Raw genomic sequence first — 15559 nt, forward strand, 5'->3', positions numbered from 1 at the left:
ATCATAATTACTTTATTTAAAAAAATTAATCGCGTAAAGTAATAATTAACAATTAAACATAATAATAATAATAATTTAATTATATAATAATTTAGTTTTTAAAAAGTGTAATGAAAAATATTTTTAATATAATAGTTTCTATTTTAAATAACTGGTGAAATTTTCAAAATTGATAATAATGTAATTTTTCATAATCAGAATTTGAAAAACCTATTCTGCAAAATATAAATATTATATTTATTTAATTAAATTAACACTATTCCTAATAAATTGGATCATTGGATAAAAAAATAAACAATTTTTTTTTTATAGAAAATTATAATTTTATCTTTACTTTTTTGTACAAAAGTATAAAAATAAATTTCACGAATATTCGAAAACAGTAGATTTTTTTTCACATTTGACATAGATATTTTTAGTAATTATTTCTTTTAACGTCGTATCTCAAAAATTTGAAGGCAAAAACATTTTTTAAATCTCAGGGAAAAATACATTTCAATTTTTCCGCGATAACGTATTATAAGTTTAATAGACTTTGGTTTTTTTTTTTCAAATAACTTAAATAAGTCAAATTTTAATAACATTTATGTTTAAATTATATAATAAACACGTTAAATAGAAAAACGGTAGACATTTTTTTTTACTTCATGTATAGTACGTTTTAAGGAACGCAAACACAACACTTATGCAAACAGCGTTGAAATAACAAGAAAATTTAATTTTTCGAATTGTCAAAAAAATAAATAAAATAAAATAAAGAATCAATCTTTAAATTATTTAATAAACACGTTAAATAAAAAGACAATAAACTTTTTTTTTGCTTCATGTATAGTACGTTTTAAGGAACGCAAACACAACAGCTTATGCAAACTAGCGTTGAAAAAAAAAATTTCAACTTTTCGAAAAAAAAAAGAATCAATCTTTAGAGTATATAGAAACGAAATGAATTTCTTAATACAATCGATTAAGAAAGAACACACATTTCGCCATCAATAAAATGGTGTCTTCTTCTTTTTGGATTTCCTCGCATTTGAACTGAACCTTTTGCGACATCTTCATCGCTAGATCCATCAGACTCATCATCTAAATTTGTCCTCTTCCTCTTTAATCCTCGTTTAACATTCAATCTCAAATATCGGCAATAATTTGGAAATAATTTACGACAATTTCCCTTATCAATTGCAGAAGCAATATTTTTATTCTTCATATAATCAATTAATTTTGTATCATTCGCCAATAAAAAATCATAATAATTCACATCATCGGCAATTTTATTTTTCTTCAATTTTTTCAATTCATTTTTACATCTCGTATAATATGGTTTAACAAATGTTGTTTGAAGAAATTTTACATTTTGCTCACAATTTCTTATGCCAAGTGCTTCCAATCTAACAAGTTCACGTGTCAAAAGTTGTGACACCATTCGAAATGGATTTGGATCTTTAAAAATAGTATAACCCTCATCGTTATTATGATTTTTTTTATATTGCCACAAATTAAATGTATATGTATTGTGAGTGAGATTGTATATTTTTCTATTTTCATATTGTCGTTTACGATATTCTTCACGTTCCTTTCGTCGATTTTCCGCTTCTTGTTGATAAAAATTTTCTTCATCTGAATCGGTATACATATCATGACGATGATAATCATCATCGGACGATGAATCCGAAAGGCATGAATAGCTATCTTGAATATCAGTTAAAAGTTCCTGTAAATGACTAACGGTGCATTCAAGGGGTGTTTTTAAATCTCCATTAACTGCATTAACATTCGCTCCATGTTTCAATAGAAGATGAACGGCATGTGCCAAGCCATCACTAGCGGCACGATGAAGAACACTTTCCTTATCTTTCGATGACCATCCATTTGGATCGGCGCCAATTTTCAAGAAATAACTGAAAATTTTACTTCTTTCGACCCATGCGGATTTTTCATATTCCTCATAGCATTCTTGAAATGAATCAATGACAATGCAATGTAAAATGTAGCAAAGTAAATGTTTACCATTGTTAACTTGAGCTTTCATATCGGCACCAGCTTTCAATAGGAACTTGACCATTTTCAATGTTTTTTTATCGCAAGCCAAACATAATGGAGTTAAATCAATTTTACAACGGGCATTTATATCGGCGCCATAATCTAAAAGTAATTGAGCAATACTTTCTCCACCTGATCTAATAACAAAATGCAATGGTGTAAATCCAATAATACTGTGTTCACTACTATCATCGTTACGTAAATCGTACGATGAAAATGTACCGTAAATTAAATAATTTTCATTTTTATCTTCAGATGTCGATTGTTGATAATATGTCGTTTTTTTATTTTTATCAACATCGATTGATTGTAATTTTACATTGACAATTGCACCTCTCTTTAAAAGTAACTCCGTTACTTTTTCATTTGACTTGTAAGCTGCGCAAATAAGCGGTGAACAAAAATAATTTTTTTCTACAATTTTCTTCCTGAAAAATAAATAATTCAAAATTAATTTACATCTCATATAATAATACTTATAAAAAATAAATTAAAGACAGAAACTTTCTGCTGTGCGATTCCAAGTGAGATTTTGACTTTTTCGGAGTAGGTTAACCGATTGCAATGAAACTTTGGAATTTTGTTATATACAGTAAGACTAATCTTTAACGTAAATTTCAGCCTAAAATATTTGTTAGTTTACGAGATTTGCAATAATAACAAAAAATTTAAAACTGCTATATCTTCCGTTCTAATAAACGGATTGAGGTCTACTTTTTTTTAAAATGTCAAGGAAAATGAGAGGAATAAATCTCTTTCAGAACATTTTTTTATAATTTTACAACTAAAAAAATTATTAAATAATAATTGAATAACTTTCGCGCGACTATCTAAAATTCAATCACTTAAACGCTAAAATGATCTTACCTGTGTTTTCTTTAATGTTCCAAAGGATGTTTATTATAAATGTAAGTTTAACTTAAGAAATTATATTAATTTATTAGTATAAACAATTGAGATTTCTGCTAGTTGACGTGCAGACGACATTGCGCACGCAGCATTCTCACATAGCCAATTTAGTCCACGAATCACGTCAGTTGGCTATGTGAGAATGCTGCGTGCGCAATGTCGTCTGCACGTCAACTAGCAGAAATCTCAATTGTTTATACTAATAAATTAATAAAATTTCTTAAGTTAAACTTACATTTATAATAAACATCCTTTGGAACATTAAAGAAAACACAGGTAAGATCATTTTAGCGTTTAAGTGATTGAATTTTAGATAGTCGCGCGAAAGTTATTCAATTATTATTTAATAATTTTTTTAGTTGTAAAATTATAAAAAAATGTTCTGAAAGAGATTTATTCCTCTCATTTTCCTTGACATTTTAAAAAAAAGTAGACCTCAATCCGTTTATTAGAACGGAAGATATAGCAGTTTTAAATTTTTTGTTATTATTGCAAATCTCGTAAACTAACAAATATTTTAGGCTGAAATTTACGTTAAAGATTAGTCTTACTATATATAACAAAATTCCAAAGTTTCATTGCAATCGGTTAACCTACTCCGAAAAAGTCAAAATCTCACTTGGAATCGCACTGCTTTTTAATAAATCAAATTAAATTAAAAATTGGCTTTTATTTTTATCGTATTTGCTTTATATATGATGTATTCCACGCCAAAGTAAAAGTTCATCTCCGATTTTGTTGAGATTTTTTTTTAATTTTAGTACTAATTGAGACTAGCTTCCATGAATTTTTTCAAATTTTTTTAGCAAGCCGTTTTCGAGTTATAGAATTTTGATAATTGGAGAATTTTCATGACTTTTAATTTTTGAATGCTCATAACTTCCTTAAAAATGCATCAATTTTAAAAGCCTTTTTTTCAAATTGTGTGTTTTTAAACGTACTTTCAAAACTAACGAAATTTTTTTTAAACTATCAAATTTTTGAGTTTTAATGATAAAAAGTCATTTTTCTCATTTGACGTACTGATCGATTTTTTCAAAAAATTTTCAAAAAAACTACTTCTTTTTACGAAACTTTTAAGCCTAGCCCGATAATGGGCAAACAATTTTTACAATATTTTCGGAATTTTTCAAAAATTTTTGAATTTTTTAAAAATATTTTTGGTTTTTTTTTATACTACGTACTTTTATGTATTTTGATGTGCTGATTACGAAAATTATAGTGAAAATACCCAAAAATTTGATTTTTATGATGAAAACCATAAAAAAGTCCTAAAATTTAAAATATTTATTTTAATAAAATAAATTAAATAATAATAAATAAATAAATAAAAAATAAATAAATAATAAATAAATAAAAATAAATAAATAAATTTAAATAAAAACGTTTATTGGGTAAAATATGCAAAATTAAAAAAAACTTTGAAACAAAAGTTACAGATCTTATTAAAATACATTTTTTTTAATTTTGCATATTTTACCCAATAAACAAAAAAAAAACATAAATTTTGGGATTTTTTTTATGGTTTTCATCATAAAAATCAAATTTTTGGGTATTTTCACTATAATTTTCGTAATCAGCACATAAAAGTACGTAGTATAAAAAAAAACCAAACATATTTTTAAAAAATTCAAAATTTAAAATTTTTTGAAAAATTCCGAAAATATTGTAAAAATCGTTTGCCCATTATCGGGCTAGGCTTAAAAGTTTCGTAAAAAGAAGTAGTTTTTTTAAAAACATTTTGAAAAAAATCGATCAGTACGTCAAATAAGAAAAATGACTTTTTATCAAAAAAACTCAAAAATTTGATAGTAATATCGTTTAAAAAAAATTTCGTTTTTTTTTTGAAAATACGTTTAAAAACACACATTTTGAAAAAAAGACTTTTCAAATTGATGCATTTTTAAGGAAGTTATGAGCATTCAAAAATTAAAAGTCATGAAAATTCTCCAATTTTCAGAATTCTATAACTCGTAAACGACTTGCTTAAAAAATTTGAAAAAATTTATGGAAGCTAGTCTCAATTAGTACTAAAATTAAAAAAAATCTCAACAAAATTGGAGATGCAATTACAGATGGACTCTAAAGCACTAATACACTCATTAAAGTTTTATTACTATTAAATTATTATTTTTTAATTTTAATTTTAATATTTTTGTACTTTTCTATAAATCTTTTTGTTACTCATTTATGGTCCAAGATGAACTGCGGGAACTTTGTGTAAATAAATAAATAAAAATATTTTTACTAAAGCTACTAATTTAAAAAATTTCTTTTTTATTTACTAATAAAATAGAGAGAAGTTTGTATAATTCATCTAATGGCGTAGAAAGCAATATGAAAAAAAATCGGATAATTCTGAAGTAAAAAAAAAAAAAATTTCTTTATAAAGTTCGATTTTTCACTGCCTACTTATTTTTTAAATTGTAATAAATTATTTATATAAAAATGTTTTTTGGATTTAAGAACCTTTAGTCATTTTTTTTTTTTTTTTTTTTTTTTTTGAAACACAAACTAAATTTATAAGTTTTCACATCATAATGGAATCGAATAACGAATAAATAAGTTGAAATGAATATCTAAAAATATTTTTTAGAGCAATTTAGAGAAAAATACTTTTTTGAAAAATAAAGATATTTAACAATTATAATTATTTTTTGCCTGGAAAATTTTTTGAAACATTTCTCAATCAACAAATTTTTAAATGAAAAAATGTTATTATTTTCCGCGTGAAAAATATTAATTTTTAATTTTTAATCGTTAATCATAAACGTTGTATGAGAATATTTTATTTAACTATAATTAAAAAAAGAAAAAAAAAATACAAACCCCGATTTAACTTTAATTTTAGGATCCACGTTGGCTCCATGTTGTAATAGCAATTCAACAATGCTATCGTGCTTATTTAAAATTGCTGCATGTAAAGGAGTCAAATATGATCCAACTGTATAATTTGGATCAACTTTCTTTGCAAGTAAATATTTTACTATGTCCTCTTTTCCATTAAAGGATGCAAAATACAAAGCAAAATAAAATTGATCATCTTTTGTTGGAAGTGTGGATGTTTTTTTGAAATGTATTTTCATTTCATCGACATTTCCTTTTTGCGCTGCGTCAACTAACTCAGAATTATAAATTTTCTTCTCCATTACTGTAATAAAAAAAAAATTGTTTACTTTTAATAATTACACTATAAAAAAAAAATTTCTTATACCTATATAAATTTCCTATTTTTATTTGTATATAAATTTTGTAAAATAACATGATTCAATATACGATAAATTTAATACATTGAATGTGATAGTTTTAAATTTTTACGAAGCTGAAGTACGCAATATTTATGATAAATGATTTTTAAAGAAAAAATGTTTTAAAATGAAAAATTCTATAATTTTTTGTCTAAAAAAAATTTCTTGTATTTTTTAGGCAAAAAATTATAGAATTTTTATTTTTAAAAATTATTTCTTAACAAATCGTTTGGTCAATTCTGAAATAATTCGTATGTGTAAATTTTCATCCTTTATAAAATTAAAAATATTTGACATTGTAAATTTACAATATGTACTTATAATAATTTAACATTATCTGATTACTTTTGAAATAGAATTTAACTTTTTTTTTTTTTACTAAACCATATGAACATATGATAAATTTTTATATTCTTATTAAAATAGTCAAAACACGATGAAAATAATTTTTGACTTCTGTATTCGTTGAATATGTTTTATACACTTAAGAAAATATTAACAAATGAAATATAATTGATATTTTTAGTATTAAATTTATTGGTTATTTTAACTAAAATAATTGCAAAACTTTATTAATTATTTAGAATAGAAATATACATTTTCTTTAAAATTATAACAAACCACGTGCATCTTAAAATATAATATAAGATTCGCAATTGAATTTTCAAAGAAGAAAATATTGATATACGAACAAAAAAAAATACTTAAACAGAGAAACTTACTTGTTTTATGCTGTTTTGCATTCTTTTTTCAAAAGCTCAAGATAAAGAAACGACAAATTAACAGTAGCAACAGAACTAAACAGGACTGAGGACAACTGAGGACAAAGTCAAACAAAGTAATCAAGCCAGAGAAGCGGCAACATTGGCAACTCTGGCGGCAACCAGCAACGGCAATCACGCAATTGACCCAATTTTGCATAAATTATATAGAATGGAAACTGTTGCGCAATTTTCTTTGAAAGGGTTGGATAGGTAGATATCAAAAGTACGATATTACTATAGGTTACAAGGGATTGGCTAGTTAGTATATTTTACCATATAAATATCACCAACCAATCAAAAAAGAAATTCACGAATTCTAAAATTATTATGGTCGTAAAAATTAAGGTGCTTATATACCTCAAATTTCGATCAGATGAACATTATTTCTGGACCGTGAAAATGCGTGAAAAGTCATTTTCACGGCGGGTATTTTTGAATTGTTTTAATCAAAAAATGTTTTTTTTAAGAAATATAATATTAAATAATTGTTTTAATATGTAAGAACACTTTAAAATAGTGATAAAAAGATGATTTGATTGAAAAATTTAGCAAATTTTGCTTTAAAACGTTTCTGCTACAAGAAAGTGTAAAATGACGATGTTTGTGAAATGGTTTGTACAGTGTACATACATGTGTACATGTTTCTTTCAGTTATTCGAAACAATTAGTTGAATTTAAATTTATTTGATAAACATTTCAACTTACCGATTTATTTTCAGCACTCATTATTTATTACAAGTTAAAAAGAACCGACATAACATAAACAAAACTCTGAGACACTAACAAGGAAGAAGCACTGTACAAACCATTTCACAAACATCGTCATTTTACACTTTCTTGTAGCAGAAAACGTTTTAAAGCAAAATTTGCTAAATTTTTTAATCAAATCATCTCTCTATCACTATTTTAAAGTGTTCTTACATATTAAAACAATTATTTAATATTATATTTCTTAAAAAAAACATTTTTTGTTTAAAACAATTCAAAAATACCCGCCGTGAAAATGACTTTTCACGCATTTTCACGGTCCAGAAATAATGTTCATCTGATCGAAATTTGAGGTATATAAGCACCTTTAGAATTGTCAAATTAATTCTTTATTAAATCAAAATAATTTATCCTATTGTGTGAAATTAAAATTTTTTTAACAGAAATATAAACATTTTTATTCTATGCATTGTGTCTTAAATTTTTTTTTAAAATTTTTTCGTAATTTAAAAAAATTTTTAATTTTTTTTTCATAAATACCTCTCATTTTCTTGATACATTTGTAAATTTATGTATTTTGATTCACTGATAATGAAAATCATAGTGAAATTATCGGCAAATTTGATTTTTTCTACTGAAAACCAAATAAAAAAACTGAGGAGCAAATTTTCAAAACTTGAGATAACCATAAATTTAATATTTTAAGGACCTCACAAATCGATCTGTCACTGTTAAATTTAAGAAAAAAAATTTATTAATTACAAATTTTTTATTTAAAAACTTATTGACATAACCAAGATGATTTACAATTTGTATGTTTTATATTAGAAAAAATTACCAAAACCTGTAAATCACTCAATTATGACAAAGTTCAATTCACGAAGTAATATAAGGAGGCTCCACAAGCATAGAAAGGCGAGTCCAATTTTCCGGAAATTAATTGCTTCAACTAGGATTAACCTCACTAGCGGTTCCTAGCGGAAAACTCTTGTAAGCTCTAAATTTAAACAGTGGCGCGTGTCATATAACTGTCAAGTGTATGCATTAATGAATATATTCGTCATTGTTTGTTTTTATTTTTTTTTCATAGTGCTCTTTGATTTCTCGTGTTTGGGAGTTTTAGTTTTAGTTATCAAATTCAAAATTCGTGATATTGAAATGCCGACGTGCTTTGTACGCGGATGTAAGTCTTCGGACTATAAAAATCAAAAGGAAAACTCAGAGAGAAAAATTAGTTTATTTCGTCCAAACAGGGTGAGTATTAATTATTCTGTTTTCTTAGTAAATCTTGTAAATTGTATAAATTATATTTGGATAATTAAAAAAGTAATTCTTTAAATAAAGTTCTTGTCTTGAAAACGTTTTGAAAACGTTACTGTATATATAGTTATTTTCAAAAATTAAGATGTCAAATTGAAAAATTTGTTTTATATTTAAAAATAAAAAACCTAAATCAATTCGTACTTTCGATAAAAAAATAAAATAAATAGAGAACGATGTATTAATTATAGTGAAAATTTTTAAGGAGTGTGCGAATGAAGATTAATATTTTAAAAAGTGTTTTTCGGATACTTTTTCAAGTCATTATTATTTGTTAAATGTTATATAGGAAGAGGTGTTAAGAAGGTGGCAGGAAATTGTACCAAATGGACAAAATTTGAAAAAACATCATGCCATTTGTGAGCTACATTTTGATAAAAATGATATTTTGAGACATGATGGAAATGAATTTACTTTACCGTCGGTACGTGCACGTTTAAAGGATGGTGCTACACCCAAAATTTTTGAAAAATTTGAAAAGAGTGAAACTACTCCACGTGTGATTGTAGTAACACATAATTTTCCTCATAATAACGATTTTGAAAAAGAAATTAATTTTGATGTAATTTATAAAAATGCTCATTGTATACCACTGCCTTCCTGTCACTGGTTCATGATGCGAGAAGAGGGCAAAATCATATGGAATTACTGGAAAGAAGATTGCTCTGAAGAAAGTGTGCAACTAGTTGTACTTTCTTCGAATATGATAGTGAAGGTAAGAAAATACTGTACGTACTCTATTAAGTGTGTAATAATTGCAATATATTTTTTTTTTGGTAGATTTTTTTGAAAGGAAAGGAGGTACATGTGGATAATATAAATTTTGCACAAAATGTGAAAGATATTGCAGATATACTGAAGAAGGTGGAAAATATTCTACCATGTGCTAGTGATGAATCGGAATACAGGTTTGCAGTATTTAGTTACATTTAACTTATATATATAGATTATTATTAAATTTATTTTTTATTTTAGGTCTTTAGATTGTAAACCCAGTAAAAAAAAAAGTATAGACAGTAAGGAAAAAGTATAGACTCATAGTTTAGTGGCTATACCGTTCGGCATGTAATGACGGTATAGAGACGTTACGGTGTATACTTTTTTCTTACCGTGAATACGGTTCACCTGGATTGTTTGAATTGATGTGTATTAACGCGATTTGACATTGTCAATGAAAAAGCCGATTGTTTTGAAGTGTAATAATGCCGATTACGAGGAGGAGCGACGAAATTTTATCTAAAAGTTAAAAAGGTAAATGTGACAGGCACGAGACCTGCGAGAGTTGTTACCACTGGATTGAGGAAATGCATCATTACTGACAAAAAGTATTCGACAGAAACTTACCGACAGAAAGTTACTAGGAAGAGCGGCAAATTCAAATGGTCAAATTAAATTCGAATGAATATATACATAATTTAATGTAGTTTTTTTATTTTAAATCAAGTATAGTATTTTAAATAATTAAATACCGATATTAAATAATTAATGTTTATTATAAAAATTGACATATAGACATGAAAATTTTTTCATTTTTAGCATTTAAATCTGTGAAATAATGAAATATTGTAATTTTATTTTTTAATTACAAAAAATTTTTATTTTTTATTAATTATTAATAATTAAATTTTTTTCATAAAAATAAAAATGTACTGCAAAGAATATGTTTTATGCATTGAAAAATAAAAATTTGTTAAAATATATTATTTCTATATTTTGTAAATAAAGTTATTTATTAAAATAATTTTTTTATTTATAAAATTGAAATAGATTAAAAAATTAATGTTTTAAATTAAAAATTTTTTATTTGAATTAATATATGTAATTAACTATTATGAAAATTAATAAGTCGTTAAATTTTTTTTTTTTTTTAAAATAACTAATCTTTTTTTACCTATAAACAAATTTAATTTTATTTTGAACAAAATTATATTTTTAATGATAAAAACTTTGTTATTTTACATAGAGACGAATAATATTATACTTTTTTTATTTGTGAGTGAGAAGTGACCAAAACCAAATAATTGTAAATCATCGTAAAAATATTTTAAAAGGGATAGAAACAAAACAATACATTTTAAAATTATACAACACAAGAATACTCGCAAATGCGATTGTAAAACGAAAAGTACGAAAGTAATATAATTTTAGGTTTATTACGTCCTGCAGCCGTTAGGTGGCAGAAGCATGCAGGGAGCACAATGTCGCAGCTGTCATTATATTACTTTCGTACTTTTCGTTTTACAATCGCATTTTTGTATAGATTTGCACAATCTTTCGGATTTAAGAAATTTATAAGATAAGGATCCTTGGTATTTTTTCCGATTTTGAAAAAAGTGTCGGCGTTTTGAGAAAAAAGTATTTTAAACTCAATGTTTATCATTTTCACGTTCAGTGCCGTTTTTATAGGGCGATTATTGAATGCCAAAGAATTTCAGAGACCGTTCGACACTCTTAAACGATATTTTTTTATTTGTGAATTTCTTTTATATTTAAACGCATTCTTTTATCCTACAATAATTTTTAATGCTTATAATTTGTTTCATACGCGTATATGCGATTTGCGAGTATTCTTGTGTTGTATAATTTTAAAATGTATTATTTGTTTCTATCCCTTTTAAAATATTTTTACGATGATTTACAATTATTTGGTTTTGGTCACTTCTCACTCACAAATAAAAAAAGTATAATATTATTCGTCTCTATGTAAAATAACAAAGTTTTTATCATTAAAAATATAATTTTGTTCAAAATAAAATTAAATTTGTTTATAGGTAAAAAAAGATTAGTTATTATTAAAAAAAAAAAATTTAACGACTAATTAATTTTCATAATAGTTAATTACATATATTAATTCAAATAAAAAATTTTTAATTTAAAACATTAATTTTTTAATCTATTTCAATTTTATAAATAAAAAAATTATTTTAATAAATAACTTTATTTACAAAATATAGAAATAATATATTTTAACAAATTTTTATTTTTCAATGCATAAAACATATTCTTTGCAGTACATTTTTATTTTTATGAAAAAAATTTAATTATTAATAATTAATAAAAAATAAAAATTTTTTGTAATTAAAAAATAAAATTACAATATTTCATTATTTCACAGATTTAAATGCTAAAAATGAAAAAATTTTCATGTCTATATGTCAATTTTTATAATAAACATTAATTATTTAATATCGGTATTTAATTATTTAAAATACTATACTTGATTTAAAATAAAAAAACTACATTAAATTATGTATATATTCATTCGAATTTAATTTGACCATTTGAATTTGCCGCTCTTCCTAGTAACTTTCTGTCGGTAAGTTTCTGTCGAATACTTTTTGTCAGTAATGATGCATTTCCTCAATCCAGTGGTAACAACTCTCGCAGGTCTCGTGCCTGTCACATTTACCTTTTTAACTTTTAGATAAAATTTCGTCGCTCCTCCTCGTAATCGGCATTATTACACTTCAAAACAATCGGCTTTTTCATTGACAATGTCAAATCGCGTTAATACACATCAATTCAAACAATCCAGGTGAACCGTATTCACGGTAAGAAAAAAGTATACACCGTAACGTCTCTATACCGTCATTACATGCCGAACGGTATAGCCACTAAGCTATGAGTCTATACTTTTTCCTTACTGTCTATACTTTTTTTTTTACTGGGAAGGTTACGTAATGAAGACAGAATGTGGTAAAAGAGGTAAACGCGTAAAATTTTGTGATCCTTGTAAATTTCATCGATTACGATTACAAAAAAAAAAAAACGATTCCGGAAAACTAAACGCGAAAAACAAGGAATTGCGTGAAAAATTGAAAAGTGAAAACCGTCGAAAACAACGCACATCGTTCAAGGTAATGATAAGTGAAATTTGATTTTTAATGATAATTTAACAGAATTGCGACAATAGATTTTTTTTAAGGTAAAAATCAATTATTGTAAGAAGCGAAAAATTCTCTGAACTTTTTCACTACTTAAAACAATTTTTAAATTTGGATTTTCTGTAAAAATTTCACGTTGATCTCGAAAATACTTCCTTATTATATATAAGTATATGTATATCTAAAGGATTTTACAATTTTGTAAACTTGTAGCTGGTAGCTTACGCAAGTATGTAAATATTTAAATATTTTTATTATAAAAAATAGCTTTAAAAATGTGATATTTTTACAGGGAAAAAATTATAAAAATTTACTTAAGCAGTCTAATTTTTTTTAACACAAAGTACAAAATTTATAAGGTATAAGAAATTTAAAAAATATTTGTTAATAGATCAAGAAACTAGAAGAAAAGGTAGAAAATTTAAAATTAAAATGTTCAAAAATTGAAAATGAAGCCATTGTTAAGTGTTTAATTCAATTACCTGAAAATGAGCAAAATGCTGTGCGAACCATACTGGAAACTTCAAAAGTAAAGAGCAACAAAGGATTAAGATACCAATCGGATTGGGTTTATGAATGTATTCTTTTGAGGATCAAGAGTCCTAAAGGTTATGAACACATTCGAAGAAGACAACTTCTTCCATTACCAAGTGTAACAACTTTAAATAGGTACATGAAATTCATTAAAAGCCAGTATGGTTTTCAGGAAATCATTTTCGAAGGCATTAAATTAAAAACCAAAGATATGTCGCCATTGGATGTTCACGGTGTGTACACTAAAATCAAATCTTTACTTATATTAAAGGGAAAAACTTTTTTGCATTATCGAGGATCTAAAATTATTAAATATTATTAAAATTTAAAAAAAAATGTTTTTGACCATTTGAGAATTCTTGTCTAAAAAAATAAAAATTGTTCAAAATTCATACGATCAATTTTTTTAAATCATGAAAAATGTATTTCATGTTGCTAAGGAGATATAATTTTTTTAAAACATTTTTTGGAAAATTAAATCGTACTTCTTTTTCAAAAATTAAAAAAACCCTGTGAATAATTTCTCACAACTCTTATTTTTTTATTTCTTAAATATTCTATTTTTTACGGTTGAAATTTAGTGGACTCTTCCATTGAATTGAATAAATATAGTTACAAATTTATATGCTTCTAAAATATGAGTAGAATTTTTTTTTTTTGTAGGATGCCTGTTAATCGATGAGATGAAATTAACCAAATATATCCACTTTGATGAAATGAATCTTAAATTTGAAGGATTCACCTATCTCGGCAATTATACCCCAGAAAATCAAACAAATCAAGCCGGTGATCATGCACTCGTTATGCTATTTCAGCCATTTAAAGGAAAATGGGTGCAAAGTTTGGGGTGTTTTTTAAGTAAAGGTTGTGCACCTGGTAAAGTATTGCACAAGTTAATAACTGAGTGCATAATTCTTACAGAGAATGCAGGATTAAAAATTGACGCGATAGTATCTGATGGAGCGTCATGGAACCGATCAATGTGGACTCAATTTGGAGTCAATGAGGAAGAAGTCAGCATAGAACACATCGTCGATTCAAGTCGCCGATTGTGGTTTGTGTCTGACTTCCCTCACTTGGTCAAATGTGTAAGAAATTTCTTAATAAAACATGGACTTCTAGAAGCAATTTGGGTAAAAAATTAATATCAATTTTTATTTATTAATTTAAAAACTTAATTTAGTAAATTTTCATTTTTAAAAATGACTTTAGAATCATTCAACAATTTTTTAAATAAATCCATATTATGGAAAATAAAATAAATCTAATATAGTAAGTTTACATTTAAAAAAAGTAATATCTTGAAATTAATGCTTTCCAAACTTTTAACAAATTGTACTGGCAGTTAGCCGATTCGAACGAAATTAGATGAAAATTGTACTTCAATATATACTCAGAATATATATATATATATATATATATATATATATATATATTATATTACTATGATATTTACTGTCATGAATTTTTTAGACTCCAGATGGATTCATCGCGTTAATAATTTGGTTTTCCTTATTGGATTGCGAAAATACAGAAGATTTTTCTATAAAAGCAAACTTCAAATTTACAAAGAAGCACTTGCGACCCAGCTTATATGAGAAAATGAACGTCGCCTTGGCTTTCCAAGTACGTGATTTTATTGGTAAAAAATATTACTTTGATTTAATCAAATGAATAAAATATTTTCTGCTTTTTAAAAATTAACAGTTTTTTGGAGTCGCTGACCTTTTGGAATTAAATAAAAATAAGCACCCGGATTTAGAAGAGTGTGACTCTGCGATTGCCTTTTGCAAAAAATGGAAGGCTCTAATCAATGCTATGAATAGCAGAACACCAATAGATGCCTTAAAAGTTGACAATGAACCTTATAAAGTATGATCCATTTACATAAAATCAATATCAATTAAATGTTTGTTCTTAATAATACAACATTCAATTTCACGCTTGTATATTATACTTTACAGATTATTCAAAATTTTTTAAAATATCTTGAAGAATGGCAATCAGTGGCAACAGAAAAAAACTATAAATGTTTTCACAACAAAACGTTCTATGGGTTAAAAGTTTCTTTGAAAGCCACCCTAGAAATATGTCAATATCTGATAGAAAACTGTGGGTTCAGTTATATAATGACTGCTAGATTAAATCAGGA

The 15559-nt window shown here is 25.3% G+C and overlaps 2 protein-coding genes across 3 annotated transcripts; one reads left to right on the top strand and one right to left on the bottom strand.

The window, feature by feature from the left end:
- Positions 1-547: 547 nt before the first annotated feature.
- Positions 548-7089, bottom strand: LOC127277615 (serine/threonine-protein phosphatase 6 regulatory ankyrin repeat subunit B-like). The gene is made up of 3 exons (XM_051298897.1): positions 6920-7089; positions 5779-6100; positions 548-2468 (listed from the first exon to the last, which is right to left on the bottom strand). Exons 2-3 carry the CDS (start codon positions 6096-6098, stop codon positions 965-967), a joined length of 1824 nt encoding a protein of 607 aa, XP_051154854.1. The 5' UTR covers positions 6099-6100; positions 6920-7089; the 3' UTR covers positions 548-964.
- Positions 7090-8535: 1446 nt separating this feature from the next.
- Positions 8536-10037, top strand: LOC127277620 (uncharacterized). Of its 2 annotated transcripts, XM_051298907.1 has the most exons (5): positions 8536-8659; positions 8760-8923; positions 9279-9704; positions 9770-9897; positions 9965-10037. In XM_051298907.1, the coding sequence occupies exons 2-5, from the start codon at positions 8828-8830 to the stop codon at positions 10020-10022; spliced, it is 708 nt and encodes a 235-aa protein (XP_051154864.1). In that variant the 5' UTR covers positions 8536-8659; positions 8760-8827; the 3' UTR covers positions 10023-10037. The 2 variants fall into 2 exon arrangements, with proteins under 2 accessions (XP_051154864.1, XP_051154863.1); XM_051298906.1 differs by lacking the exon at positions 8536-8659 and having other exon boundaries at positions 8675-8923.
- Positions 10038-15559: the final 5522 nt, after the last annotated feature.

The sequence above is a fragment of the Leptopilina boulardi genome, unplaced genomic scaffold (assembly GCF_019393585.1).
Source record: "Leptopilina boulardi isolate dan_hultmark-lab unplaced genomic scaffold, ZJU_Lbou_2.1 LbouV2_172, whole genome shotgun sequence".
NCBI classification, from domain to species: Eukaryota; Metazoa; Arthropoda; class Insecta; order Hymenoptera; family Figitidae; genus Leptopilina; species Leptopilina boulardi.

Excerpts from the sequence above, each read along its gene's own strand:
- LOC127277615 (XM_051298897.1), bottom strand. The coding sequence starts at position 6,098 with ATGGAGAAGAAAATTTATAATTCTGAGTTAGTTGACGCAGCGCAAAAA. Across the intron at positions 2,469-5,778 it reads AAAATTAAAGTTAAATCGGG|GAAGAAAATTGTAGAAAAAA; the intron begins GTTTGTATTTTT and ends TTTATTTTTCAG.
- LOC127277620 (XM_051298906.1), top strand. The coding sequence starts at position 8,717 with ATGAATATATTCGTCATTGTTTGTTTTTATTTTTTTTTCATAGTGCTC. Across the intron at positions 8,924-9,278 it reads GTTTATTTCGTCCAAACAGG|GAAGAGGTGTTAAGAAGGTG; the intron begins GTGAGTATTAAT and ends AATGTTATATAG. Across the intron at positions 9,705-9,769 it reads CTTCGAATATGATAGTGAAG|ATTTTTTTGAAAGGAAAGGA; the intron begins GTAAGAAAATAC and ends TTTTTTTGGTAG.